The sequence below is a fragment of the Brachyhypopomus gauderio genome, chromosome 7, assembly GCF_052324685.1.
Source record: "Brachyhypopomus gauderio isolate BG-103 chromosome 7, BGAUD_0.2, whole genome shotgun sequence".
In the NCBI taxonomy this organism is placed as follows: Eukaryota; Metazoa; Chordata; class Actinopteri; order Gymnotiformes; family Hypopomidae; genus Brachyhypopomus; species Brachyhypopomus gauderio.
This window is the reverse complement of record NC_135217.1, coordinates 22,738,396-22,765,910: the sequence shown is the minus strand read 5'-3', so window position 1 is coordinate 22,765,910 and position 27,515 is coordinate 22,738,396. Positions and strand designations below refer to the sequence as shown.

The 27,515-nt window shown below is 45.6% G+C and overlaps 1 protein-coding gene across 2 annotated transcripts in view; it reads left to right on the top strand.

Annotated features, from left to right (window-relative positions):
* Nucleotides 1-1,143: 1,143 nt before the first annotated feature.
* Nucleotides 1,144-27,515, top strand: part of plcd1a (phospholipase C, delta 1a) — a 28,043-nt gene continuing 1,671 nt past the window's right edge. The window contains exons 1-14 of one of the 2 annotated variants that reach the window (XM_077012654.1): nucleotides 1,144-1,318; nucleotides 9,254-9,412; nucleotides 15,608-15,836; nucleotides 16,405-16,534; nucleotides 18,247-18,475; nucleotides 18,680-18,881; nucleotides 19,393-19,537; nucleotides 19,686-19,838; nucleotides 20,968-21,111; nucleotides 25,886-26,042; nucleotides 26,241-26,357; nucleotides 26,520-26,698; nucleotides 27,029-27,164; nucleotides 27,308-27,457. In XM_077012654.1, coding sequence (XP_076868769.1) covers nucleotides 1,288-1,318; nucleotides 9,254-9,412; nucleotides 15,608-15,836; nucleotides 16,405-16,534; nucleotides 18,247-18,475; nucleotides 18,680-18,881; nucleotides 19,393-19,537; nucleotides 19,686-19,838; nucleotides 20,968-21,111; nucleotides 25,886-26,042; nucleotides 26,241-26,357; nucleotides 26,520-26,698; nucleotides 27,029-27,164; nucleotides 27,308-27,457 — 2,161 coding nt within the window. In that variant the 5' untranslated portion in view covers nucleotides 1,144-1,287. Of the gene's footprint in view, nucleotides 1,319-2,421; nucleotides 2,658-9,253; nucleotides 9,413-15,607; nucleotides 15,837-16,404; nucleotides 16,535-18,246; nucleotides 18,476-18,679; nucleotides 18,882-19,392; nucleotides 19,538-19,685; nucleotides 19,839-20,967; nucleotides 21,112-25,885; nucleotides 26,043-26,240; nucleotides 26,358-26,519; nucleotides 26,699-27,028; nucleotides 27,165-27,307; nucleotides 27,458-27,515 lie in introns of those variants that run through there. The other variant, XM_077012653.1, reaches the window with a different exon arrangement.

The following is a 27,515-nucleotide window of genomic DNA, read 5'->3' as shown; positions in this document are numbered from 1 at the left end:
TGTGACTGAATTCATAATGTTTTTATCCACGGACTGAACATTTGACACTTTTAACACACATTCTTATACAGAGCAACATGATTTCAACCATGTTACAGAGATAGGCGAACGTCATGCTAGGAGTCTTGCCAAAGAGTTTTATTGGTGCAGTCAGAGCACTCTCCTGGATTGGGACCAAACCCCAATCCCCAAACAGGAGGAGCAGGCTTGTTACCTGCTACACAATATAGTTTTGTACACTAGAACTTACAACAACTGATAGACATTTTGTGGTGGTAGGTAGTGAGAAGGCAAAGACACAGGCTCTTCTGTGGGAACCCAAAGGTGCTGTTTGGATGTGTTGAATAAGCTGTCTTGTCTTACATCTGCCAACTGTGTCATGCCTTTGAGGTCATTTTAAATGCACAATGGTAAAACACCAAAAACATCAAAGCTTCCCTATTTGGGTCATACTTAAGCAATATGATGCCAAAAATGGGTCTTTTTTGTTGGTACGCACTGTGCAATATACATTACACTATTATATATTAGATTACTTATATATTCCCCTGAATATAGTACGCCCATGTTCTTAAGAAATTCAGATGTTTGGCGGAATGGGTGAAAAAGCCAGATCAATCTTATTTGATCTCTGAAGAAATAACTGGAAGCCTGATTCCACTTAAGTGGTGCAACATGTGCTGTCAACAGATTCAATCAAATTCGAAAGGAAAACTATTTTCACATACACATTTTCCAACAATCTTTTATCCAGACGTTTCATGTTTTAATCCTTCAGTTTGTTTGTATGTTTGTAGATTGGTTTGAACATATACCTATGTTCCTATGTTTATGGGCTTTCTGCAAGGCTGCCCCATTGCTCCACAGCTGATTGCTGTCTATGGTACTTGGTTATCAGTATTAACGAACTGCTCAGTTCTGTTGCAACAAACTGTTGCAAAGTGTTTTCTTCACAACTCTTCAACCCCATCAATAATTGCTGCGAGGACCTTTTACTCCGTCTGGACAACAGTATATATGATTTATAATTCTGTCAAGAGGACGTTTAACGAGAGATCGACTGTGAATCAAGACTTGAAAGACCGGTGTAGTTGTGGGTGTGCCTAAATGCTTGGTTCTGGATTGAAACTTATATGCTGTCACCAACTACAGGAAACCCTCCCTTGCTTTAGGTCTTTTCATATACTTATTCCCATCCTTGAGGTTGTTCCGTGCGCACCTTCTACAGGTGGATGGATTGGGAGCGAAGAGAATACATAGGGACCTAAAACAGAATTGTTAGAAATCATGGAACACAATGGAAACCTCGGAAAACACGGTGAGAAATCCTGGTATAGATAAGATTTTTCTGTAGAGCCGGTTTCACTAGCCTTTATCCTCTGTACATTCTGAGCTAATGAGAGTCTGTGATTTAAATATTTTGATGGAGTGAACCTAAATGTGTTGTCCTGTTTAGTTTACAGTTGTGAAATGACTTTTCATACTTCATTATTCGGACAGTTTATAACCGTATCTTTCTAGTGGTAAATATAAGGCATTATTTTGGTTCTGGTTTGCAAATGGTTGTTTTACGTGTTGGCTAAAATTATACGTTTAATTCCACCTTCTTCGTCATATCCCTGTGTTTATTTCTCTCATTTGTGTCAGTTGGACAATTTGATAAAATGTTGCATGGTTAGGTTCTTGCTTGTCTCCCACGATGCTGTCCTGTGTCGTCACACCCGAGTCTCATTTTAATCTCAAAGCGCTGATTGCTCCACTTTGTTAATTACAAATTTAATTTTAGCCCGACCATTAATAGTTTAGACTCAAACGTTTATGATGCATCTAAGAAATTAGTGTTCCAGATTTCCACACAATTAACCAGTTAGTGACAGCTGTACAGAGTATGTAATACCAAGACAAATTATTTTTATGGGTGATATATTTGACGAAATTAAAGATATTCTGATTATGATATTGACACATGAATAGGACTGGATCTTGACTTTATTAGGGTGTGATGCTCTGTGCCAACATCATATTGAACTCGTTTTCTTTATAACGTTTGGTAAACAAAATTACTGTAATTACTGTAATATGCCCTTATTAACATAATGAAACAGACACGAACGATGGACGATTGTCAGATCGTGTCAGAACGATGTCAGATTTTTCATAACTCCAGAAGATGGCGCTCTAACACAACAGGTTCGATTTGGGTCTGAACCATCTTGCCGGACTACGGTCCAGGAGTTTGCAAAGCGTAACAAGTTAACGTGGAAAATATCTTAAATAGAAAACGGTCATTTCACTGGACTCATAATCTACTTACTAGTACTGCTATAAACTATCTGCGCTCTTTAAAAATATATAGTTATTAGGATCATCCCGTGATGTGCAGTACAGCAGACACCTCAGGACAGTGATGACAGGGGAAGTTTGGGATATGCTGGTGACTCACTGGGAATATTTTAGAACACGCCCAAGAAACAACAGAGCATTCCCAAACGTCATGGACTTGTAGTGCCACGACAATCCTCATGAAAAAGTCAGTCTGCAAAGGGATACAAGGAATTTGGTCATGTCTGGAAATCAACATCCCGATAGTGAAACGCAGGAGTTCACTAATCCTGAGAAAGGGATGAAGGTTGCACAAAAAAATGGGAATCTCCGAGGTGGGTAGTGTTTCTGGTGCTTTGTGTTGATATTGAGGATATGCGTTTACTCTGGCGTAAAGAGACACTCTAAAGAGATGTTGAATTTTTCTTCTAGGAGCGTTTTTAGCACTGCCGTTTACGAGGCACAGGTAGCCAACAGTTCTCCTGAGACAAACGTGTTAGCAAGATATTCTTGCTCTACTGAAGAATTTTGTAAACTCAGACGTTTTAACCTTTCGATATTCTTAAACAGATTACGTAAATTTGAGCACAGAGATTTGTTAGTTATATTTTCGACTGCATAATTAACATACGGCAGTTGCTTTCATGACAACCTAAAACCTTAAAGCGGTGCAGGACGCCTCCTGGCTTGGCGAACATTTCAAAGTGCAGCTCAAAAGGAGTAACTGCACTGGGTAACTGTTTTTGAATCTTACCCTAGACAGGGTGTGACTTGTTGCGTCCTGGATTGTGGGCTAGTTCATGTAATGTGGATAATCAACTGTAACACTCAACAATTGTAACAAACCCGTTTTCACTGACGGCTTCTTGTCTGCTCACTTGCAATTACAAGACGTGTAAAAGCATATGGTCCTTAACGTGAATAGCTAATCAGTTACATGGCAGCGATTTAATTTTTTTTAATTCAGTGAATTTATGTATAGACATAGTCATGACGACATGCTAAATTCAGCACTAGTGTCAGAAATGGGAAGAAAGGGTATTGAAGTTACTGTGAGTGCTAGACGGTCTGGTCTAAGTATTTCAGAAACCTTTGATCTACTGGGATTTTAATGTGCAAACATCTGTAGGATTTAAAGAAAATTATGAGAAAAAAAAATCTAATGAGTGAGTGAGTGGCAGTTCTCAAGGTGCAAGTGCCTTGTTGTTGCCAGAGGAGAATGGGCAGACAGGTTTGAGATGATACATAAGCTGCTCATTACAACCCAGGGATGCAGAAGAGCATCTCTGAAGTGCATCTCAGAAGAGCATGTGTGAAGAGCATGTGTGAGGAGCATGTGTGAGGAGCATGTCTGAAGAGCATCTCTGAAATGTAAAAAATGAAAGAACAATCAACCAAAGACAATAGAAGGTTGGAAGAAACATTGCTTAGTCTGATGTGTCCTGATTTTTGCTGCAATATTCAGATGGAAGGGTCATGGATTCATCCTGCCTTGTGTCAACAGTTCAATTGTGTGGTAATGTGAAGGATATTTGACAATGCATCACATTAAAACACTCAGATCACCTCACTGGTGTCTTGTACATGGCAGTGAATTCACTGTGCTCACAGCCCTGCACAGCCACCAGGCTCACACTGTAACGAGGGGTTGGGTGAGCCTGAATGGCTTTATTAACTAAAACAACAAGTTACAGAAAACTGAGCCTGCTAGAAATACCAAATCAAACGAGACAACAGTCCAATACAGCTAACAGACAATATCTAACTCAGAGCACAGGGAAATACATAAACAGAGAAACAAGGTAACACAGGCAATGGATTCAAGCAAAACCAGCAATACTCAATACTCAATAGAAAAAAAAGTCAACCAGGTAACCAGGTAGACAGAGCACAGGATTTTTAAACACACTAACTGACCAGGGCAAACGCGACACTGGAGCAGATGCTTAAATGAGGAAACAAGGGGAGGGGAACCAGATATAAACAAAGAGCACATGGGAAAAGATAAAACAAGGAAGACTAAACCAAAACAGAGGTGGATGTGGGAATCACATTTCACAAGAGGGGGGACACCGTGACACAAACCAAAACACAACCTCTGGGATGTGGAGCAACAGGAGATTTGCATCATGGATGTCCAGCAAAAAAATCTGCTGCAACTGTAGCAACAAGATGCTGTCATGGCAACACTGACCTTCATCAGCTGTGCAACCAAAGTGCTTCTGTTGTTATAAGAGGTGGATTTGTTTGTTAGAAAAAGTTAGAAAAAAATGAGTTTCTAAAGTTACAAGAGTGTAGGTCAGTTCTTTTTCTTTGAATGTATTTTAAACAGTGCTGCTATAGCAACAACAGGCAAGGCAAACATACATGTCATTAATACAATGTCTGTGCTTTGCCACCGGAAACAGCAAATCCTTAATTCTGATGGTGTGCAGGTGTTCAGCAAAGCATGCTGCTTTAAACATTCATGTTAAATGTGTAGTTGTACTTTGTGCAGTTAACATTATTTGTTGTTAGCATTGTCGCACCCCTCTGTTACAACTGTCACACACGTGTTATTATTACCAGATATGCTCACATTTTCCATTAGTTTGCATTAATGAAGTCATTTCTAATCCCATCAAAATTAATGTGGATTAGCGTAGTAGACTTGCGTACATTTTTTGTACAAACATTTCACAACATTATTCTCAGTTCCTTCATTTAATTGAGTAAGAATCTACAAGTGTTGCAGCCATGACGAATGCCTCCAGAACGCTGAGTCATCCATTTAAGGACCTTATGAACAAGACTTTAAATCTGTAAAATAAGCATTTACCCTTCGGGTTATTCTCGGGCCTTGTATGAATAACCCCTAAGTAGACAAACCAGTGCATTGTTCTTTATTTCCTGAATGTCTGTGGACACTGGGTTATTTTTGATCATGCATTTTCACAGTAAATAATGGATTAATTGTCAGTTCTTCTTCCGACAACCCTCTGGGAGCGTAAACAATCCAAGTTAGGGTTCTGTTTACAATGTTTGTGCAAAGCAGTGTGGAAAAAATAATTTCACAATGGTTTGTTTTTTTCATTTTCTTTGCAGTGTAATATAAGAGCACTGGCAGAATCGAATAGAATAGAAATAGAAATGTATTGTTTACAATGTGGAAAATTGTTTTTGGTTGCCATGGCATTGAGGGAAAAAATAGGCCTTTAAAGCAGTAATATGTTCCAAACAGGAAGTGTTTCATTTGGGCTTTTGCTGCTGTATAATCACAAGCAATCTGTAGCGTGAATCGTCGTGAATGTGTCTTGTGAGGATGGGGACGTGATTAAAACCTTATCCAGATTACTTTCCTTTGCTCATGTGACTCACACTATTAACGTGACTTTTAAAAAGCTCAAAGCCTTGGCCAGTGCCAAGAGCGGAGAACAATGTGTTCTTCAGCTCCGTCCGTCTCTGCGTCCGTCTGAATGGGCTGCTCACATATCTGCATCCCTCTGATCAGCTGCCCTGTGGCCGTTCAGCATCTGACGAGTGTGTTTGCATGAAGAGTGTGCTCACAGCTTGCCAGGTCAAAACAGCCTTCAAGGCCACTAAAGTGTTGAGCTCTTGGCATGCTGGAATCAGACTACAGCAGTAGTTTAAGATCCTTTGGAGCCCGGAATCAGTTCAGTGTCTATGTTGACCTGTTTGGTGTATCTAGAGGGCTTAGTTCTTGTTTTTATAATGACTCAGTGTCATGCCCTACAGTTGTTTAATCTATGACCTTTTCTTTATTATGATCCAAAGCCTATTTATTCTAATCCAGTATCAGATTCACAGATATGTGCTATTACCTACATATTCATTTGGTGTCACCTGTTATGTCCCCCATACTGCCCTGCACAGATCTAGATCCCGTTCTTGTCTGTAATGGTGATCCAGCTACAGGACGACAGTAGTGCGATAGCAATCGCTCTTACTGATATGATCAGTAGATGTTAAAGCAATCTGACGGACAAATGAAGAAGCGAAATGCAGGCTAACGAAAAACAGGACAAGCAATATACACCCAAGAAAAGAGAAACATAATCCGTGAGGAGTTGTAGAGAGAGATTAGAGAACTCACGAAGAGAACCATGATGCTCACGTTCAAAGGCCCACCTTGGGGTTACAAAACACTGGGATTAAATAGCATAACTAATAAGAGGACAAACAAGGAACAGGTGACTATAATCATGGGCGGAGAACTACAAGGGTGGAGAACTACCCTGGGAGGCAAAAACACACAAAACCAAAACAAAGAAGCACATGGAGAGGGAGGGTGAAACCCTGACACTTACACACCAGCACACAAGTTCAAGCTCACCTGAGTTGTAACTAATGTGTTCTGAGCCTGATCCCCATAACAAAACCTCTCACAGTTGGGTTCTACTGTTTATTGGGCCATCAAAGTCCATTGGGTACTAGCAGCTAAGTCCATGTTATGTTGGAAGTTCCCACGTTGGTCCTGCTGTGTGGAAAAGTGCAGGTGTCAGAAACCTGGTCAGAAAGATGATATACAAGTTGGTGCTGAGCTAGTCTGAAAATTGTTGTTGTTATTGGAAAGAAAAGTTCACTGGTCACAAGTAATCCAAGAACTCCTCCGTGATTGGCCCAGGGGTGATGTCATGTGTGGTGCGGTGTGGCAGGTTAGCTGAAGCTCATATTCAGGTGGCTGAAGTGTCTGAATCCTGCTTTGTGTGTGTTTTAATCAAGCCTGCGTGCGCAGAGACACATTCATGGGACATGACAAAAAATTTAAGCAGGAACCTGACCATAAGAGATCTCAGCAATTAGATGTGAAAGACAAGGAGTGGCAAGTCCCAGAAGACTTAATGCATGGTACCTACATCTACAGAGTAGAAATGGAAGGGTGTGAGGTTTACTTGGGCAGGAAGGAGAGGTGCATCAAAAATGCATTTAATTTTGATGCACAAACACATTTACATTTGCCACATGGCCTTGTCCAGAGAGACTTATAGAAGAACTTCATCTTCTCTATCAAATACACGTCCTCATGTGAGCATAGAGTGGACAGAGTTAAGAATGCTATCAGACAAAAGCCCTGGCTAATGTGGAAAAATATTTTAAATAAGTGCATGTTTAAGTGATTAGTGTCTATGTGAGGTAAGTCTTCAGTTTTCTCCTGGAAGACAGCCAGAGTTTCAGCTGTACGGACAAGCAGAGGTTCTTGGTGCCGGGCCAGAAGAGTCTAGAATAATGTTGCAACCAATAGAAAATCTATAGCAGAGCTTTAAGAAAGTGCCTCTATGTCAGAGCACCTCTGTATCTGTAACTATGTAACTCCTTTATAACTCAGTAACTCAGAGCACCTCTGTAACTCTGTTGTAACTCTTACTCAGAGCACCCCTGTTACTCTCTTGTAACTCTTACTCAGAGCACATCTGTTACTCTCTTGTAACTCTTACTCAGAGCACATCTGTTACTCTCTTGTAACTCTTACTCAGAGCACCTCTGTATCTCTGTTGTAACTAACTTGGAGCACCTCTGTAACTCTGTTGTAACTCTTACTCAGCACCTCTATAACTCTGTTGTAACTAACTCAGAGCACCTCTATAACTCTGTTGTAACTCTGCCCTTTCTCACTATTGTCATCAAACTATTTTCATCAAATGTGTTTATGCAGTTTTGAGAAGCTGATCTGAGCTTTTGCTACTTTTATATCAAAAATTGCCACGTAGCACATAATCACCACATGATCAGCATACCAGTTTGTCTATGATGCCACCCAGTTTACCCAGTGTATTCTCCCCTTTAGAGTTTGTATCTTTGCACCCCATTTCACTGTTCACTGTTTCACTGTACAGCATTTCAGCACAATGGCCTATTAAAATATTATCAACACAACCAAAGCTTCCGTGGAAACTGATGCGTTGGCTTTGTGCCCGGCTGGAAGTGGGAGGCATGGCGGAGGTTCACATAGTCTTGTTCAGTTGCTAGTGCTTGGGGGATCTGTGGTAAGAGTGTGTGTGTGCGGAACGTCTGCAGTGTTGTGGCTGTGTCCACACCGCTGAGCCGGCGAGCCCGTGAGGCTGTGCAGTCTGAACCTGTGCTGCGTTGATCCAGCTAAGGAGGTCACGCCCCCCTCTGTACCCCTGGGGCAGCTGGGAAGATGTTTGTAGGTCTCCTTGGACTGAAGGGAGTGATCTGTGATTCTGCATACCACCACCACCGCAGGAGGGAGGAGCGTGATGGAAGGAATGATGTTTGTGAAATACCGCACCATTATTGCGCACACACACACACACACACACACACACACACACACACACTCAAAACACAGCACATTGTCTTCTATTGTGAGCTGTCTTTGAGCTGAACACTTGGTCTGGGAGATCATTATCCTGGGGACCCAAAGCAAAACAAAGCTGACAAACAAGCAGAGGAATATCACAAACACTTAAGATGCATCTGGGCCTTTAGAAAACAGATGAGGAAACATTGTTCAGTGATACACAACCAAGCTCTTTGAACTGGACTTACAGGTGTAATTTACAGCACTTAACAGAAATATATGTGTGATATAATTCATGCACAGATGTGACTTTGCCACCTTGCTGTTCTGTAGCTCAGAATATCATCTGTTGTGTAAATTGCACCGAAAGAAAAAATCTATTCCGTTTACTCAAGAGGATTTGTGAACATTTGTTCCACAGGAATTGTTTACTGTAACAGGTCCCTATGCATTTGCATTGTCTCAACAGAATAACCATGTTTAAGGTTAAATATTGCTTCATATTGTATTTTGCTTAGTATTTTCACTAGAGACCCTTTCCTATGTTTGTTGTATGTGGCTGACCCACATGGATATGCCTTACACTTGATGTTGATGTTGATGGTGTGTTTGTGTGTGTGTGTGTGTGTGTGTGTGTGTGTGTGTGTGTGTGTGTGTGTGTGACCTCAGGTCTGGAGGGAGACATGGACCTGCAGCATCTAGTGGCAGGAGGGGAGTTGATCAAAGTGAAGTCCAACTCCTGGCAGAAGAAGCGTTTCTTCCAACTTCAGGACGACGGCAAGACCATCTGGCATGAGTCCCGAAAGAGTTTGAAGAAAAATGACACGTGTGAGCATCTATGTCTTCCTCGGTCTTTAACCCCTACTGCATCGTACTTTAACCACAACAGCCTTCATAACACCAGCCTGTCTATGCTAGCATCTGTGTATGGTAGAGACTAGAGAACGCTGGGACGAGGCCATCTGCCAAACGCACATGAGGAAAACATTAGGCAAACCAAATAAAGGAGGAATTTCCTTGTGCTATTCAGCACTGCAGATAGTGGGGAAAAAACAAATCCACTTCTCTGTGGCGCATTCGCTCGGTCGCTGCAGGGCAACAGTCTGGCTGGGTGGAGGTACAGCTGGAAAGAAAAACCTAACGTACAGATACCGTACGCATGTCCCCAAATGCCTGGTCCATATCTTAGCTTCCTCTCCAGCTCCTTCTCAGCAGATGGGCCTCAATTATCTGCTGCTTTCCAGATCAGGCTGGCTCCAGATTAGGATGGCTCCAGATTAGGCTGACTCCAGATTAGGATGGCTCCAGATTAGGCTGACTCCAGATCAGGCTGACTCCAGATCAGGCTGGCTCCAGATTAGGACGGCTCCAGAGGTGTTGCAAGTGTTTTTGTTTGGGGGATTTTGCTATCTTTATGAGAACTTCAAAATATTGCCAAGCCCCAAACCCTGGGGACATTTGGATCTACTGGTTAGAGTTTACTGCATGCTGTCAGAGGCAGACATATGAGATGAGGCCCGTGATATTTCCCTCGTGATATTCGTGTGTGGGGGTTGCTACTCGTCCTGGGGAGTCATGTCACATCAAATCCTGCTGGGACCCGCATTATAATGCTGTATATTGGATCAAAGCCTGTTCAGACATGGACAACCATGTTTCGTGTTGTATCATATGCGGCAGGGACCTGGACTATTGCATTAATGAAAAAAAGCCTGCTGAGACTTAGATGCATGTATTTTTAATTTCTCATTGAAATTTGCAGTTACAGTTGTGATCAAATTTATTCAACCCCCACTGAAATAAAGTGTTTTGGCCAGTTTGACATTGATTTTGATCATTTCAGTCATCTTATTTACAATTATATCAAAGAGGCACTTATAAATTAGACAAACATAACATAATATTTATGATGGAATAACCACAAATGTCTTTACTGTGCTCACATCATTATCAGTTTTATTCAACCCCCTAGTGACATTATTTTTTAGTACTTAGTACAACATCCTTTTCCAGTTATGACAGCTTTCAAGCGTGAAGCATAGCTTGACACAAGTGTCTTGCAGCGACCTATGGGTATCTTAGCCCATTCTTCATGGGCAAAAGCCTCCAGTTCAGTCACATTCTTAGGCTTGCGCACTGCAACTGCCTTCTTTAGGTCCCACCAGAGGTTCTCAATTGGATTTAAGTCTGGTGATTGCGATGGCCACTCTAGAATGTTCCAGCCTTTCATGTTCAACCATGCTCTAGTGGACTTGGATGTGTGCTTCGGATCATTGTCCTGTTGGAAGGTCCAACGTCTCCCAAGCCGCAGGTTTGTGACTGACTCCATCACATTTTCCTCCAAGATCTCCTGGTACTGAAGGGAATTCATGGTACCCTGCACACGTTGAAGCTTTCCTGTACCATTAGAAGCAAAACAGCCCCAAAGCATAATTGACCCCCCGCCATGCTTCACAGTAGGCAAGGTGTTCTTTTGTTCATAAGCCTGGTTCTTCCTTCTCCAAACATAGCGCTGGTCCATTGTCCCAAACAGTTCTAATTTAGTTTCATCTGACCACAGTACACTGTTCCAAAACCTTTGTGGCTTGTCCACATGACTTTTGGCATACTGCAGTCGACTTTTCTTGTTCTTTGGAGTCAGCAAGGTGGTGCGTCTGGGCGTTCTGGCATGGAGGTCTTCGTTATGCAGTGCGCGCCTTATTGTCTGAGCTGAAACTTCAGTGCCCACATCTGACAGGTCTTTTTTCAGTTCCTTAGCAGTCACGCGGGGATTTTTCTCCACATTACGCTTCAGGTAGCGCACAGCAGTCGCGGTCAGGATCTTCTTTCTGCCACGACCAGGTAACGTTTCCACTGTGCCCTTTAACTTGAACTTGTGAATGATACTTCCGATAGTGTCTCTTGGAATATTTAACAACTTCGCAATCTTTTTATATCCATTGCCATTCTTGTGAAGAGGAATAACCTCTTCTCTTGTCTTCTGGGACCATTCTCTTGCCTTCACCATGCTTGGAAACACACCAGTAGATGTCTAGAAGGAGCTGAGTATCACAGTCCTTTTAAATCTGCCTAATTGGTGCTTATCATGCTTGATTTCTGCTCGTTGACATCCACAGATGTTTTCAATACCTGATGGAAAACACTGGAATGAACCTCTGTTCTTAGGAGTGGTAGTCGTAAAGGGGTTGAATAATTGTGTCAATGAAGAAATCACAAAAAGGCCATTTAATACTTTATGACAAAAAAAATTGATGCTATCTTAGTTGCATTTAGTTCTTTAACAAGTCCTTGTAAGATTTCATTATGAACACAATTACAAATGTGCACTGAATTCCATAAAACCCTTCGCAGCATTGGGGGTTGAATAAATTTGATCACAACTGTATATATTACAGTTCTGTTTATAAATGACGGTGTTTTTTGTAACCTAAGAACTATGGAAATTAAGCTATACATTAAAAATGAAGTAGTTAGTGAAAATTGTGTCCTTATATGAGAACAGGGGTGAGTTTCCCAAAACGTTCTTAGCGCTAAGTACTTCTTAACCTCGTATGTAAGAATGAGGTTACGAAGTATTTAGCGCTAAGAACGTTTTGGGAAACTCACCCCAGTTCAATAGATTTGAATGATTTTAACATAATAAATATTAGTACATTGGTTAATAACTATATTATTAAATGGATTTGTTTCAAAACCCCATGAAACACCTGACCCCTAACCTACTAATGCAGGTAGATGTGTAACGTTGAGTGCGAAACGAATAACGAGGTGGCGTTCCGTTTGAAACACATTTACTTGTGCAATAGACACAAACACAGGCACAGGCAGACACGGAAGCAAGACTTCTCATTTGCAGGAGGGCTGTCAGGGGGGAAAACCCTCCCTGGCCCGCAGGCGCTGCAGTGGGCGGTCCAGTAGAGCAGCTGCTCGTCACACTGCTCGCGGGAGTACCTGCAGCCCTCTCGGTGGGCACGTGACCAGTCTCTCTGGGCGACACCGGGGGGTGCGCTCACTCTCCGCCCTCCGAGGACCCATCATGGGAACCCCACCTCCCCTTAATGGTTGCTCCGCTGGTCTGGTTCCGTGTCTCAGTTCCTCCACTTCCATTTTGTCCTCAGGGCCGCCCGAACTCCACCTCATTGCCTCCTCCGGGTGTGTAGCACCTCCTCCGGGGTGTCTCTTCTCCCTCACGGTCTCCCGAGGGAGGTGGGCTCACCCTCTCCCCCTCCGTGCTGGATTCGCCCTCCGAGTACTCGGATGGAGGCAGACTACCCTCCTCTCCCTCCTCTCCCCGAGCACACGGACGGAGGAGAGCTTAGTTCCTCTTCGTAGTACCCCGTGGGGGCAGAGCATTCGTAGCAAACCCCCCCCGGTCAACGATTGACACACATCGCTAAAAAATAAATAGGTAGATCTTTCCGACTTGGTCATCTTATAAGTAGCTCGCAAGCTGAAAACTTGTGGGCACCCCTGTCTTAGATGGACCACAGCTTTCACAGCCAGTGCGGCTTTCTAATAAAGCATTCTTAGAATTCATTCCACTGTTTGATTGCTGGGAACACTGGAATAACCAGCAGAGTTGCAGGCGTTCCCTGACTCCACCTTCTCTTGGTGTAAGCCAAAGGTCCCGGGCTCAGGTCCTGCGGGATGTGCAGAATGCATGCAGACTCCTCACACGAGTCCTCACATGACTCTTCACACAAGTCCTCACACAACTCCTTACATGACTCCTCACACAACTCCTCACACGAGTCCTCACATGACTCCTCACACAACTCCTTACATGAGTCCTCACATGACTCTCACACAACTCCTTACATGAGTCCTCACATGACTCCTCACACAACTCCTCACACGAGTCCTCACATGACTCCTCACACAACTCCTTACATGAGTCCTCACATGACTCTCACACAACTCCTTACATGAGTCCTCACATGACTCCTCACACAACTCCTTACATGAGTCCTCACATGACTCTCACACAACTCCTTACATGAGTCCTCACACGACTCCTCACACAACTCCTTACATGAGTCCTCACACAACTCCTTACATGAGTCCTCACATGACTCCTCACACAACTCCTTACATGAGTCCTCACACGACTCCTTACATGACTCCTCACACGACTCCTTACATGAGTCCTCACATGACTCTTCACACCAGTCCTCACATGAGTCCTCACATGACTCCTCACACAACTCCTTACATGACTCCTCACACGACTCCTTACACCAATCCTCACACGAGTCCTCACACAACTCCCCACATGAGTCCACACAACTCCTCACACGAGTCCTCACATGACTCCTCACACAACTCCCCACATGAGTCCACACAACTCCTCACACGAGTCCACACATGACTCCTCACACAACTCCTTACATGAGTCCTCATATGAACCCTCACACGACTCCTCACACAAGTGCTCACACAGCTCCCATGCTGGTTGTGTTCTTTGAATTATTCAGCTCATTTATAAGTTACATGTATTTCAGGAAAAGTAGAGTCAAAACCGCAACAACTGTATCGATTATTCTAATATTGGAGCTAATGTACATATTGTTAATGTACATATTCATGGTCTTTGAAAACACACTCATTTAGAGCCCCACTTTTTGTGTGTATCAGACATTAGCTTGGAAGGATAACATAGATTAATGTAGTAATGTGTGTGCAGAGTAAGGTATGTCTGTGGAGTGATCACAACCAGCAGAAAGGGAGTCAGAACAGAGAGCTGGATTGTGTGAAGCCAGGCAGATGTGACAGCAGGAAGAAGACATCAGTGTACATCAGCGGAGCAGTGTATGCTTACCGGCTCTGGCCCAGCTAGGTAAGCGTACACCTCCCAGCTGTGACTGACTGGACCCGCATGGATCCAGGAAATGAGAAAAATGTAGGACAAGCTCCTCTCTCCTGTCTGCAGTGAAGTCTACAATAGTGTTTGGATTAGGAAACAGTGCATTCCCGGCAACCCATGTGAACACAGATAGCATTAGATGACGTCATAGCTGCAGGCACTGTAGTCTCTGTGGAAAGTTAAACTACTACACAACAGGCAAAGCTTCAGTGTCCCACAGGGGGAGGGGCAGAGCTTAAGGGGATGGGTCAGAGCAGAAGGGGGGAGGGTCAGAGCTGGAGGGGGAGGGTTAGAGCAGAAGGGGCAGGGCAAGAGCAGAAGGAGGAGGGTCAGAGCTGCAGGTTTCAAAGAGCAAAGGGGGCAGGTCATATTACCCTAATCTGTTATCTTTTCTAATTATTGGAGCCAAAGGCCAAAGAGCCATGGGTCAAAGACCTGCTTGGCCAAACACCAACCAATGGATCTGTTCCTGTGAGCATAGAGTAACAAAAATAATCAGTCCTTCTCAATGGAAAATGATAGCAGTCCTTGACTTATCATGGCCATAAAGTTCTTTAAATAATCACTCTGATGTCATGTGATCAAGATTTGCTAAGATCTGATTTCCTAAGAGCTGACAAGTCAACACCTACTGTGTAGCTGGGAACAGTAAGCTTGTATAGGAGGTTTATCTAACATTCTACAGCCATATACATTGCTTCTAGTTTTTATTACAGAAAAACTTGGAACAAGGAAAAGACTAGAGAGTAGAATAGAGAGTGTGTTTCTGTAGTTATAGTACCTTCAGATAATTGTCAAATGTAGTTTGTGGTACTTAACCATCAAATCTGTTGATTTGAGCCTGCAGAGAGTGATGTGTGGTGGTTCTGTCTGCGGTATGAAACTCGCTTTTGTACATTGTCACGAGATTAGTTTCTTTCAAATACCTTAAATACCCCCACCCCTCATCAGCTCCCACTCGTGCATGTCCAGCCACACAGAGGATACGTTTATCCTCAGACTTCACATGCTTTTGGGGCTCTTTTAACTTACTTTTTGAACATTTCTATTCCTACTCGTTTTCTCTTCAGTTTTAAAATGTACCACGTTACCTCCATAACATGTCTCCCGTGAAACCAGTCACCCTACAACTGACAGTGGCTCTTTTGTCATGCCCACAGTTTCCATTGATGACGTGGAATCGGTGCGGCACGGTCGGCAGTCGGAGGGCCTGCAGAAGTACACCGACAGCTCCCTGGAGGACCTGTGCTTCTCCATCATCTTCAAAGGCAAACGCAAGAACCTCGACCTGGTGGCCGACTCCCCAGAGGACGCCAAGCAGTGGGTGAAAGGCCTGCAGAAGGTCATGACCAACATGCAGAACCTCAGTGCCCAACAGAAGAGCGAACAGTATCCTTCAGTGGAGTCGCCACCGTGGCCTACAGAGCATGCGCAACCTCCAATGTAGAACAGTTCAGCCGGTGCTGAGGAACAGCTCAGGACCCACTTCAGAACATTTTGCCTTCACCGCAGAACAGTTCTTGGCCCATTGTAGAAAGAGTTAAACTAGAAAACCAGAAGGTGGGTGTAGCTGGAAAAGTTATAAACAAAAGGCTATTACAGCACAACAAGTCTTTTCCTGGGGCAGCGGGCAGTGCAGATGTTCAAGCTGTTCACTGTGCATTGTCCACTCTATAAAGATTCTTGAAGTGATCTGTTTTTAGATGAGAACAGAGTATGACAGCTCTCTGTCCAGTTGTTCACCTTCCAGCAAACTAGAGTAACATGGTGTACTGCAGGAGTTGGTTAAAATAATCATCCTGTTGGTCAGTGAGACCCTCCAAGCCAGAGTAAGTCGTTCATGAAATCACTTAGAACATCAGTTATAAACTTGGAGATGACCTTATGAGTGGAACTAGGGGAAGTGTGGGTGGTGTAGCTTCAGGAGGTGAAGTTTCTCCTTAAAGCTGAACCAAAGCTGGATCATCAGCTGCATGCGGAAGGCAGACAAAAATGGTGACAACATGATGACCCTGAAGGAGATAAAGCACTTCCTGCGTGACATCAACATCCAAGTGGATGACATGTATGCTGCCAAACTGTTTGAGGTAATGAAAAGTTGATTATGTTATCTCGAGGTCAGTTACCATATTAAAGTTCTTCCAGGGTTTACCGCCTCTACTTAGCCAGCATGCCAGTTTATGTGTTTGATAGACGTGGTTTCACTAGCTATTCAAATAGCCATTCATCTAAGATCAACAGACCACTTAAAGCAAAAGATATTTAGATTCTTTGATGTAATATTGTTTCATTATATGTTCAGATGTTAAGTCAGTGTTATATGACATTATTGTTTGATAGCTCAAATTGCATAAAGCTACCAGTACACATTCATTTCATTATTTCAAAATTGGAATTGTTTGGTATTTTATTTCAGCAGTCACGTTACAAAAGAATTAAAGATTTCAATATATGAGTGTGTTGCAGTTCATGCCCATATACCTAGTGCAGTATCTAGCTGTGAACGGATCCTATACAAAGAGTTTGTTGTTTTCACTGAACTGCCAGCCATTCCAGTTGTTGTTCATACCTCACCCACCCAAGCATACGCGTGACACTTCCAAATAACTGGGTGTTTCTGAGACTCAGAGACCCGCCTACACGCTGCTTCTCCACTATGACGTGCTGAACAAGGTCGGACTTGTCTGCCACCACCACCTCTGCCTCGCACCGAAAGAAGCATTCCAGAACGGTGGAATTTGTGCCTTGCTGTCTTTGCTTAAGTGAGCAACACTGCCTGCATTGATCTCAAAGTCAAGTCCTTAAGACCAGGAACAAGGTGGATCTTCACCATCACAGGAGCTGGGGGAACTGGTTGGTCTCTTCATGAAGAGCTCCAATGTCATAAAACAAAGCATGCGCCATAATTAATTCCACCATGAGTCACTCATTCGTGACGAGAAGTTGTTTAGGGCTCAGTTTCAGAAAATATCATGCACTCGTGCGTTTGTGCCAGGAGGGCTGCCTTCATTGTTGTTCACTGTGTGTGCTAAACATATACTGGGTGGGTTCAAAGTCATTCAGTGCATCTCTGTGGGAGACTTTTAGCAGGTTTCCAAAGGGAAGATCAAGCCTGTAAATTCTAAATGCAACTGCTCATTTTCAAAGTCATGGACAGAAGTTTTGAGAATGGCACAAATTTTGGTTTTCACAAAGTTTGCTGCCTCAGTGTGTTTAGAGCCTTTTGTCAGATGTTTAAATGGTATAATGAAGTACAATTATAGACATTCCATAATTGTTTTGATTTTTTATTGACAAATCCAGTTTAAACAAAGACTTAATATTTACAGTGTTGACCCTTCTTCTTTAAGACTTCTGCAGTTCACTTCAGTATGCTGGGTATCAGCTTTTGTGCAAAATATAGAGTAGTGGCAACCCATTCTTGCATAATAGTGCTTGGTGCTGATCCGAGTTTCTGGGTTTTGTTTGTCCACTCTCTTTTTGTGGACTAAAATCAGAGTCTCTATGATGGTTGGAGGTCTTGAAACAAGGGCAATCAAAGACAGACATAACCAACACGAATCACACCAGAATTCGTAATTGTAATAGTAATGTAATATTGGAGAGAAAAATGTGGCAAAACATTGTGCATGGTTATCATTATTTGTTACGTAGATTACAGCATCACATATCTGTATAGTATAGCTTCAGTGCATGTTAACTTTGTTCTAAAATCTCTGCTTTCCAAATGATGAGGTTTCCTGAAGATCCACATGTTTTTCCTGTATTTATTGCTTTTGTGTCTCCTGTCACTGTGTAGGAGTGTGACACGTCCAGATCCGGCACTCTGGAGGGAGAGGAGATAAAGCAGTTCTACGACCTGCTGACCGCCCGTGAGGAGATCGAGGTGATCTACGGAAATTACGCCCGGACCAACGGACAGATGAGCAGCAACGACCTGCTGGACTTCCTGCAGAAGGAGCAGAGAGAGGCTGTGTCTCTGGATTACGCTCTGATGCTAATAGAGAAATACGAGCCAGACAGCACAGGTAACACAGGCGTCACTGTTGATGCAAGGCTGTGTCTGTCCCTTTGGGTTTACATGTCTGTACTAAATCACTGTGCTGATCTAAGAGATTGTGTTGCTGATAACTTACAACTGCAAATAAAATCAGGTTGTTTCAAACATACTTTCATGTTTTATTATATTTTAAACATGCATGAATATTCATATTATATTTGCATTAATACAGCCAAGCAGAGGAAGCATATGACCAGAGATGGCTTCCTGAGGTACCTAACCAGTGTGGAGGGTTCCATCTTTAATCCCGCCCACAGAGAGGTGTACCAAGACATGAGCCAGCCACTCAATCATTACTTCATCTCCTCTTCCCACAACACCTATCTTATGGAAGACCAACTCAAAGGACCCAGCAGCACTGAAGCATACATTAGGTAATAACATTCTCTCAGGATAGAAGATTATCTGGTTGTTTTTAAGCAGAGGTCTTTCTGGGTATTTCATCACTCAAACCAAAGGGGCTTGCTTAAAGCCATGAGGAATGACTAGCAGCAAATCTGAATGACCCCTGATTTGATGTATGAAATTCTTCTGAAATAAAAACCTACAACAGACTTATGATTAGTAAATTATAAGCAATTTGCATATGCCAAGTTAATGTAAGTTAATGACTGTGCAGCTTGTTTAGTAGTCATTAGGTTAGGCTGGACAGTTCAGTAGTCGTTAGGTTAGTTGTTAGGTTAGGCTGGACAGTTCAGTAGTCATTAGGTTAGGCTGGATTGTTCAGTAGGCGTTAGGTTAGTTGTTAGGTTAGGCTGGACAGTTCAGTAGTCATTAGGTTAGGCTGGATTGTTCAGTAGTCGTTAGGTTAGGCTGGATTGTTCAGTAGTCTGCAGCGATGATGGTGCTGGTTGGTGTTGTGCTGACTGGCACGGCTGTGTGTAGGGCGCTGACCAAAGGCTGCCGTTGTGTGGAGCTGGACATCTGGGATGGACCCAACGGAGAACCTCTCATCTACCATGGCCACACACTCACCTCCAAGGTGCTCTTCAAGGATGTCATCAAGGCCATCCGAGATTACGCCTTCAAGGTGAGTCTGCTCTGACCTCTCTCGACCAATGGTGTTTAGCGTTATTCCCCTCCGCCCAGGGGCAATTTGAGTGTATTATATTTACATAAATGATATTTAAGCAGTGGCGTAGTGGCACATTCATATACATTTGTCTTGCTTGCACCAGACGTCTGAGTATCCAGTGATCCTGTCGCTGGAGAACCACTGCTGTGTGGAGCAGCAGAAGGTCATGGCCAGACACATGACCTCCATCCTGGGCAGCGCCCTTCTCACAAAGCCTCTCGGGAGCAAGATGCCCAGCACGTTTCCTGGACCAGAGGTTAGAGGCATTTATGCAGCACACATGCAGTACTGTGCATCTAATGCTGATCTTACTGAAACAGTGAATAGTGTACCTGTAATGCTGATCTTACTGAAAGAACCACGGTTTATCTGAAATGTTACTCAGAAAAACAATACCAATCTAAATAACCGGTACCCACTAAGTAGGCCATAGAATCAGCACAACCTAGCGGGGGTTCAGGCTCCTCCCTCCATAGCATATGATTGGCCCCAGGCTGATGTGTTTTCATGAATATGTATGAGCTTTAGATTTAATACCCTCAAGCAGGTCTTTTTGCAGTGGAGATTCAGAGCTGGTGTGATTGCTTAGCCCTGCCAAAACCTCCCATTGCAAACCTTCCACAGATTACTTCCTCATCATCACTGTGTACTTCCTGTTTAGTTTAGAATGACAAGTTCATATTTCAACGCATCAAATTGATTTAGAACAGCCCTACCAAAGCTGTACTTTGAAGCTTGGCTGTTTTGTGAAGCTTGTTTGCACTGAATGGAATTTTAGATCTGAGGTTTAGAGATTTAATTTCGCTTAGTAGCAGTTCGGAGGTTCAGAGGTTTTCGCACAGATGACTGGGTTTAATACAGGCCGTAATGGTGTTTTTTTTTCCTTTTGTGGTGAGCTTGTCGAGGAGAAATGGAGAAAGACTCCCTCTGGGAATTAATTCTGCCTTTTGCTTGGTGATAGTCCCAAATTCCTACCAGTTTGCCTGCGGATTTGGGGCAGGACAAGAATGCACTTTGACATGAAAGAGTTGCGCAAAACAGACTCCCACATGCACAAGGAGGAGGCCCACATCTCTCATATTTCAGGCTCATATTTCAGAAGTTGTAGAGGTCTACTTATGAAAGGAATGATGGACAGGAATGTAGTGCTTCTGCCTGAAAGGCACATCTTGTAAATTATACCTTTTCTCAAGCTTAAGGCATGAACCTGCTATACTAAGTCCTTTCCAATGACAGTGGTGTACATAGCGACAAGACTGCGTCATGTTGACTTGAATGGACCCACCATTTTACAATGCCATCTTTTGGAAATGGCCCCATCTGAAAGTGTGTCCCACAGGCCTGTGGAAGAGCGGAGCTCAATATTTATGCTTATCATCCTGCAGGAACTGAAAGGCCGAATCCTGGTTAAAGGCAAACGTCTCAACAAGCTGGACGTGGTGTTCAACAACAACAGCGAAGTGGAATTGGACAGCGTGTCCGAGGAGGACGAGGCCGCCGAAGCCAAAGAGGGCGAGCAGAAGGCCAAGGTGTGTCCACACCTCCAACCACTCCAACACGCCTCCAACACGCCTCCAACCCACCTCCAACACACCTCCAACCACTCCAACACACCTCCAACCACTCCAACACACCTCCAACACGCCTCCAACCACACCAACACGCCTCCAACCACACCAACACGCCTCCAACCACTCCAACACACCTCCAACCACTCCAACACGCCTCCAACCACTCCAACACACCTCCAACCACTCCAACACGCCTCCAACACGCCTCCAACCCACCTCCAACACGCCTCCAACCACTCCAACACACCTCCAACCACTCCAACACGCCTCCAACACGCCTCCAACCACACCAACACACCTCCAACCACTCCAACACACCTCCAACCACTCTAACACACCTCCAACCACTCCAACACGCCTCCAACCGCTCCAACACACCTCCAACCGCTCCAACACACCTCCAACACGCCTCCAACCACTCCAACACACCTCCAACCACTCCAACACGCCTCCAACCACTCCAACACACCTCCAACCGCTCCAACACACCTCCAACCGCACCAACACACCTCCAACACGCCTCAAACCACTCCAACACACCTCCAACCACTCCAACACGCCTCCAACCACACCAACACACCTCCAACCACTCCAACACACCTCCAACCACTCCAACACGCCTCCAACCACTCCAACACACCTCCAACACGCCTCCAACCACTCCAACACACCTCCAACCACTCCAACACGCCTCCAACCACACCAACACACCTCCAACCACTCCAACACACCTCCAACCACTCCAACACACCTCCAACACGCCTCCAACCACTCCAACACGCCTCCAACACGCCTCCAACCCACCTCCAACACGCCTCCAACCACTCCAACACGCCTCCAACACGCCTCCAACCCACCTCCAACACACCTCCAACCACTCCAACACACCTCCAACCACTCCAACACGCCTCCAACCTCACCAACACACCTCCAACCACTCCAACACGCCTCCAACCACACCAACATGCCTCCAACCACTCCAACACGCCTCCAACCACACCAACACCCCTCCAACCACTCCAACACACCTCCAACCACTCCAACACGCCTCCAACCACTCCAACACGCCTCCAACCGCTCCAACACACCTCCAACCGCTCCAACACACCTCCAACACGCCTCCAACCACTCCAACACACCTCCAACCACTCCAACACGCCTCCAACCACTCCAACACACCTCCAACCGCTCCAACACACCTCCAACCGCTCCAACACACCTCCAACATGCCTCAAACCACTCCAACACACCTCCAACCACTCCAACACGCCTCCAACCACACCAACACACCTCCAACCACTCCAACACACCTCCAACCACTCCAACACACCTCCAACCACTCCAACACGCCTCCAACCACTCCAACACACCTCCAACACGCCTCCAACCACTCCAACACACCTCCAACCACTCCAACACGCCTCCAACCACACCAACACGCCTCCAACCACTCCAACACACCTCCAACCACTCCAACACACCTCCAACACGCCTCCAACCACTCCAACACGCCTCCAACACACCTCCAACCCACCTCCAACACGCCTCCCACGCCTCCAACCCACCTCCAACACGCCTCCAACCACTCCAACACACCTCCAACCACTCCAACACGTCTCCAACCACTCCAACACGTCTCCAACCACTCCAACACGCCTCCAACCGCTCCAACACGCCTCCAACCGCTCCAACACACCTCCAACCCCTCCAACACACCTCCAACCCCTCCAACACACCTCCAACCCCTCCAACACACCTCCAACCACTCCAACACACCTCCAACCGCTCCAACACACCTCAAACACGCCTCCAACACGCCTCCAACCACTCCAACACGCCTCCAACCACTCCAACACGCCTCCAACCACTCCAACACGCCTCCAACCACTCCAACACGCCTCCAACCGCTCCAACACGCCTCCAACCACTCCAACACGCCTCCAACCACTCCAACACGCCTCCAACCGCTCCAACACACCTCCAACCACTCCAACACACCTCCAACCTCACCAACACACCTCCAACCACTCCAACACGCCTCCAACCACACCAACACGCCTCCAACCACTCCAACACACCTCCAACCACTCCAACAGGCCTCCAACCTCTCCATCACGCCTCCAACCACTCCAACACGCCTCCAACCGCTCCAACACACCTCCAACCGCTCCAACACGCCTCCAACCACTCCAACACGCCTCCAACACACCTCCACCATGCCTCCAACCACACCAACACACCTCCAACCACTCCAACACGCCTCCAACCACTCCAACACACCTCCAACCGCTCCAACACACCTCCAACCACTCCAACATGCATCCAACACACCTCTAACCAATCCAACATGCCTCCAACCACTCCAACACACCTATAACCAATCCACCATGCCTCCAACCACTCCAACACGCCTCCGACCGCTCCAACACACCTCCGACCGCTCCAACACACCTCCAACCACTTCAACATGCCTCCAACACACCTCTAACTAATCCAACATGCCTCCAACCACTCCAACACACCTATAACCAATCCAACACGCCTCCAACCACACCAACACACCTCCAACCGCTCCAACACACCTCCAACCACTCCAACATGCCTCCAACACACCTCTAACCAATCCAACATGCCTCCAACCACTCCAACACGCCTCCAACCGCTCCAACACACCTCCAACCGCTCCAACACACCTCCAACACACCTCCAACCACTCCAACACGCCTCCAACCACTCCAACACGCCTCCAACCACTCCAACACACCTCCAACCGCTCCAACACACCTCCAACCGCTCCAACACACCTCCAACATGCCTCAAACCACTCCAACACACCTCCAACCACTCCAACACGCCTCCAACCACTCCAACACACCTCCAACCACTCCAACACACCTCCAACCACTCCAACACGCCTCCAACCACTCCAACACACCTCCAACACGCCTCCAACCACTCCAACACACCTCCAACCACTCCAACACGCCTCCAACCACACCAACACACCTCCAACCACTCCAACACACCTCCAACCACTCCAACACACCTCCAACACGCCTCCAACCACTCCAACACGCCTCCAACCCACCTCCAACACGCCTCCAACCACTCCAACACGCCTCCAACACGCCTCCAACCCACCTCCAACACGCCTCCAACCACTCCAACACACCTCCAACCACTCCAACACGTCTCCAACCACTCCAACACGCCTCCAACCGCTCCAACACACCTCCAACCCCTCCAACACACCTCCAACCCCTCCAACACACCTCCAACCACTCCAACACACCTCCAACCGCTCCAACACACCTCCAACACACCTCAAACACGCCTCCAACACGCCTCCAACCACTCCAACACGCCTCCAACCACTCCAACACGCCTCCAACCACTCCAACACACCTCCAACCACTCCAACACGCCTCCAACCACTCCAACACGCCTCCAACCGCTCCAACACGCCTCCAACCACTCCAACACGCCTCCAACCGCTCCAACACACCTCCAACCACTCCAACACACCTCCAACCACTCCAACACGCCTCCAACCTCACCAACACACCTCCAACCACTCCAACACGCCTCCAACCACACCAACACGCCTCCAACCACTCCAACACGCCTCCAACCACACCAACACCCCTCCAACCACTCCAACACGCCTCCAACCACTCCAACACGCCTCCAATCACTCCAACACGCCTCCAACCACTCCAACACACCTCCAACCACTCCAACACACCTCCAACCACTCCAACAGGCCTCCAACCTCTCCATCACGCCTCCAACCACTCCAACACGCCTCCAACCGCTCCAACACACCTCCAACCGCTCCAACACGCCTCCAACCACTCCAACACGCCTCCAACACACCTCCACCATGCCTCCAACCACACCAACACACCTCCAACCACTCCAACACGCCTCCAACCACTCCAACACACCTCCAACCGCTCCAACACACCTCCAACCACTCCAACATGCATCCAACACACCTCTAACCAATCCAACATGCCTCCAACCACTCCAACACACCTATAACCAATCCACCATGCCTCCAACCACTCCAACACGCCTCCGACCGCTCCAACACACCTCCGACCGCTCCAACACACCTCCAACCACTTCAACATGCCTCCAACACACCTCTAACTAATCCAACATGCCTCCAACCACTCCAACACACCTATAACCAATCCAACACGCCTCCAACCACACCAACACACCTCCAACCGCTCCAACACACCTCCAACCACTCCAACATGCCTCCAACACACCTCTAACCAATCCAACATGCCTCCAACCACTCCAACACACCTATAACCAATCCAACATGCCTCCAACCACTCCAACACACCTATAACCAATCCAACATGCCTCCAACCACTCCAATACACCTCCAACCGCTCCAACACACCTCCAACCGCTCCAACACACCTCCATCCACTGCAGCACGCCTCCAACCGCTCCAACACGACTCCAACCGCTCCAACTCAACTCCAACACACCTCCAACCACTCCAACACACCTCCAACCGCTCCAACACACCTCCAACCACACCAACACACCTCCAAACACTCCATCACACCTCCAAACACTCCATCACACCTCCAACCACTCCAACACGCCTCCAACCACACCAATGCATCGCTCACGTCCCATTCATTTGAATTCTCACACGTACTTATGTACATGCCTAAATGAAATCCATTAATCTTTTGGATTTTAGAAATCAAAGATCAAGCTTGCTAAGGAGCTGTCCGATTTGGTCATCTACTGCAAGAGCGTCCACTTCAGTGGCTTTGAGCAATCAAGAGAGAAACAGGCCTTCTATGAGATGGCCTCCTTTAAGGAAGCCAAAGCGAAGACTCTGGCCGAAACTTCAGGTAATTCAGAACTGCTTGACTTTGTTTTGCGGTCAACACGTTGAGGTTTTGTCAGCCGCTGCATCAACAATAAAAAGACAGAATACAGAATGACACCCATGACATTTTGGATCTGTTTAAACAAGCCAGCTAGTGTACACTCACCTTTCCTGTTTTGGGTTCGGTCTGTTTCTGTGCCATCTCATGTTGGTATTACAGGAATGGCGTTTGTGCACCACAACATGGACAAGCTGAGCAGAATCTACCCAGCAGGCTCCAGAACAGATTCATCCAATTACAACCCTGTACAGATGTGGAACGCAGGCTGCCAAATCGGTGCTGGTTTACAGCCACTCCCCCCACTCTAATGCATTCAAAAGAATTAGAATGATATGATTTTATATGATTTTATATTGATTTTATATTATTTTATATTATTATATGATTTTATAGATTTTATGTTTTAACTGACTTTTATATTCTCATTTGCCCCGACAGTGGCTCTGAACTTCCAAACACCAAGCAAAGAGATGGATTTGAATCAAGGCCGCTTCCTGCCCAACGGGAAGTGTGGCTACATCCTAAAGCCGGAATTCATGAGAATTCCAGATTTTAAGTTTGATGCTTCCAACCTTACCAATGGACGATGGCTGAGGAAGAAGTCCCTGCATATCATGGTCTTTACATTTATACCAAATTATACTATACTGCACTGCAATATTGTGCAACCAAATAATAACTAATTTAACATAAAAGCATATTTGGATATTATTAATTAAATTAACTATATAATGTGTAATTGGATGACATGAGTTTCTTCTAAATGGCTACCAATGTCTTATGTAGATTTACATGAGATTTTGTCCAGTAGGTGGTGCTCATTGCCCATGTGTGCTCAAAGCCAATAACATTGAAGCATTTATCAAAAGCTCTGAGCTCTAAACATTTTTTTTTTGGGCAGAAGAGCAACTAAAGTGTAAAAACGTCCCCTGGTCGTGTCCCCTCAGGTTATCTCTGGCCAGCAGCTTCCTAAGCTGAACAAGGATAAACCGTCATCAATCGTGGACCCGTTTGTGCGCGTGTCCATCTATGGAGTGCAAGCTGACAAAGCCAGTGCCCAGACGGCACGCATCAATAACAATGGCAAGTGGGAACATCACCCTTCACCACCTTACAGTCTAGGCAAAACCCTCTGAAACCCTGCTGCCTACACCCTGCTGCCTACACCCTACTCGCTCTATGCCGATGAATGTCGTATTTGTACATTTCACGTCGCCTCCCTTTAGGGTTCAACCCGATGTGGAATAAAACCTTCGTGTTCGTCATCAACGTGCCGGAGCTGGCCATGGTGCGCTTTGTGGTGGAGGACTACGACAGTTCTTCGGCCAACGACTTCATTGGCCAGTACACGCTCCCGTTCACCAGCATGCAAAACGGTAAGTCCCTGGAGCAATAAAACTGCCAGATGGCACATTAAACAATACAACCCGAAGC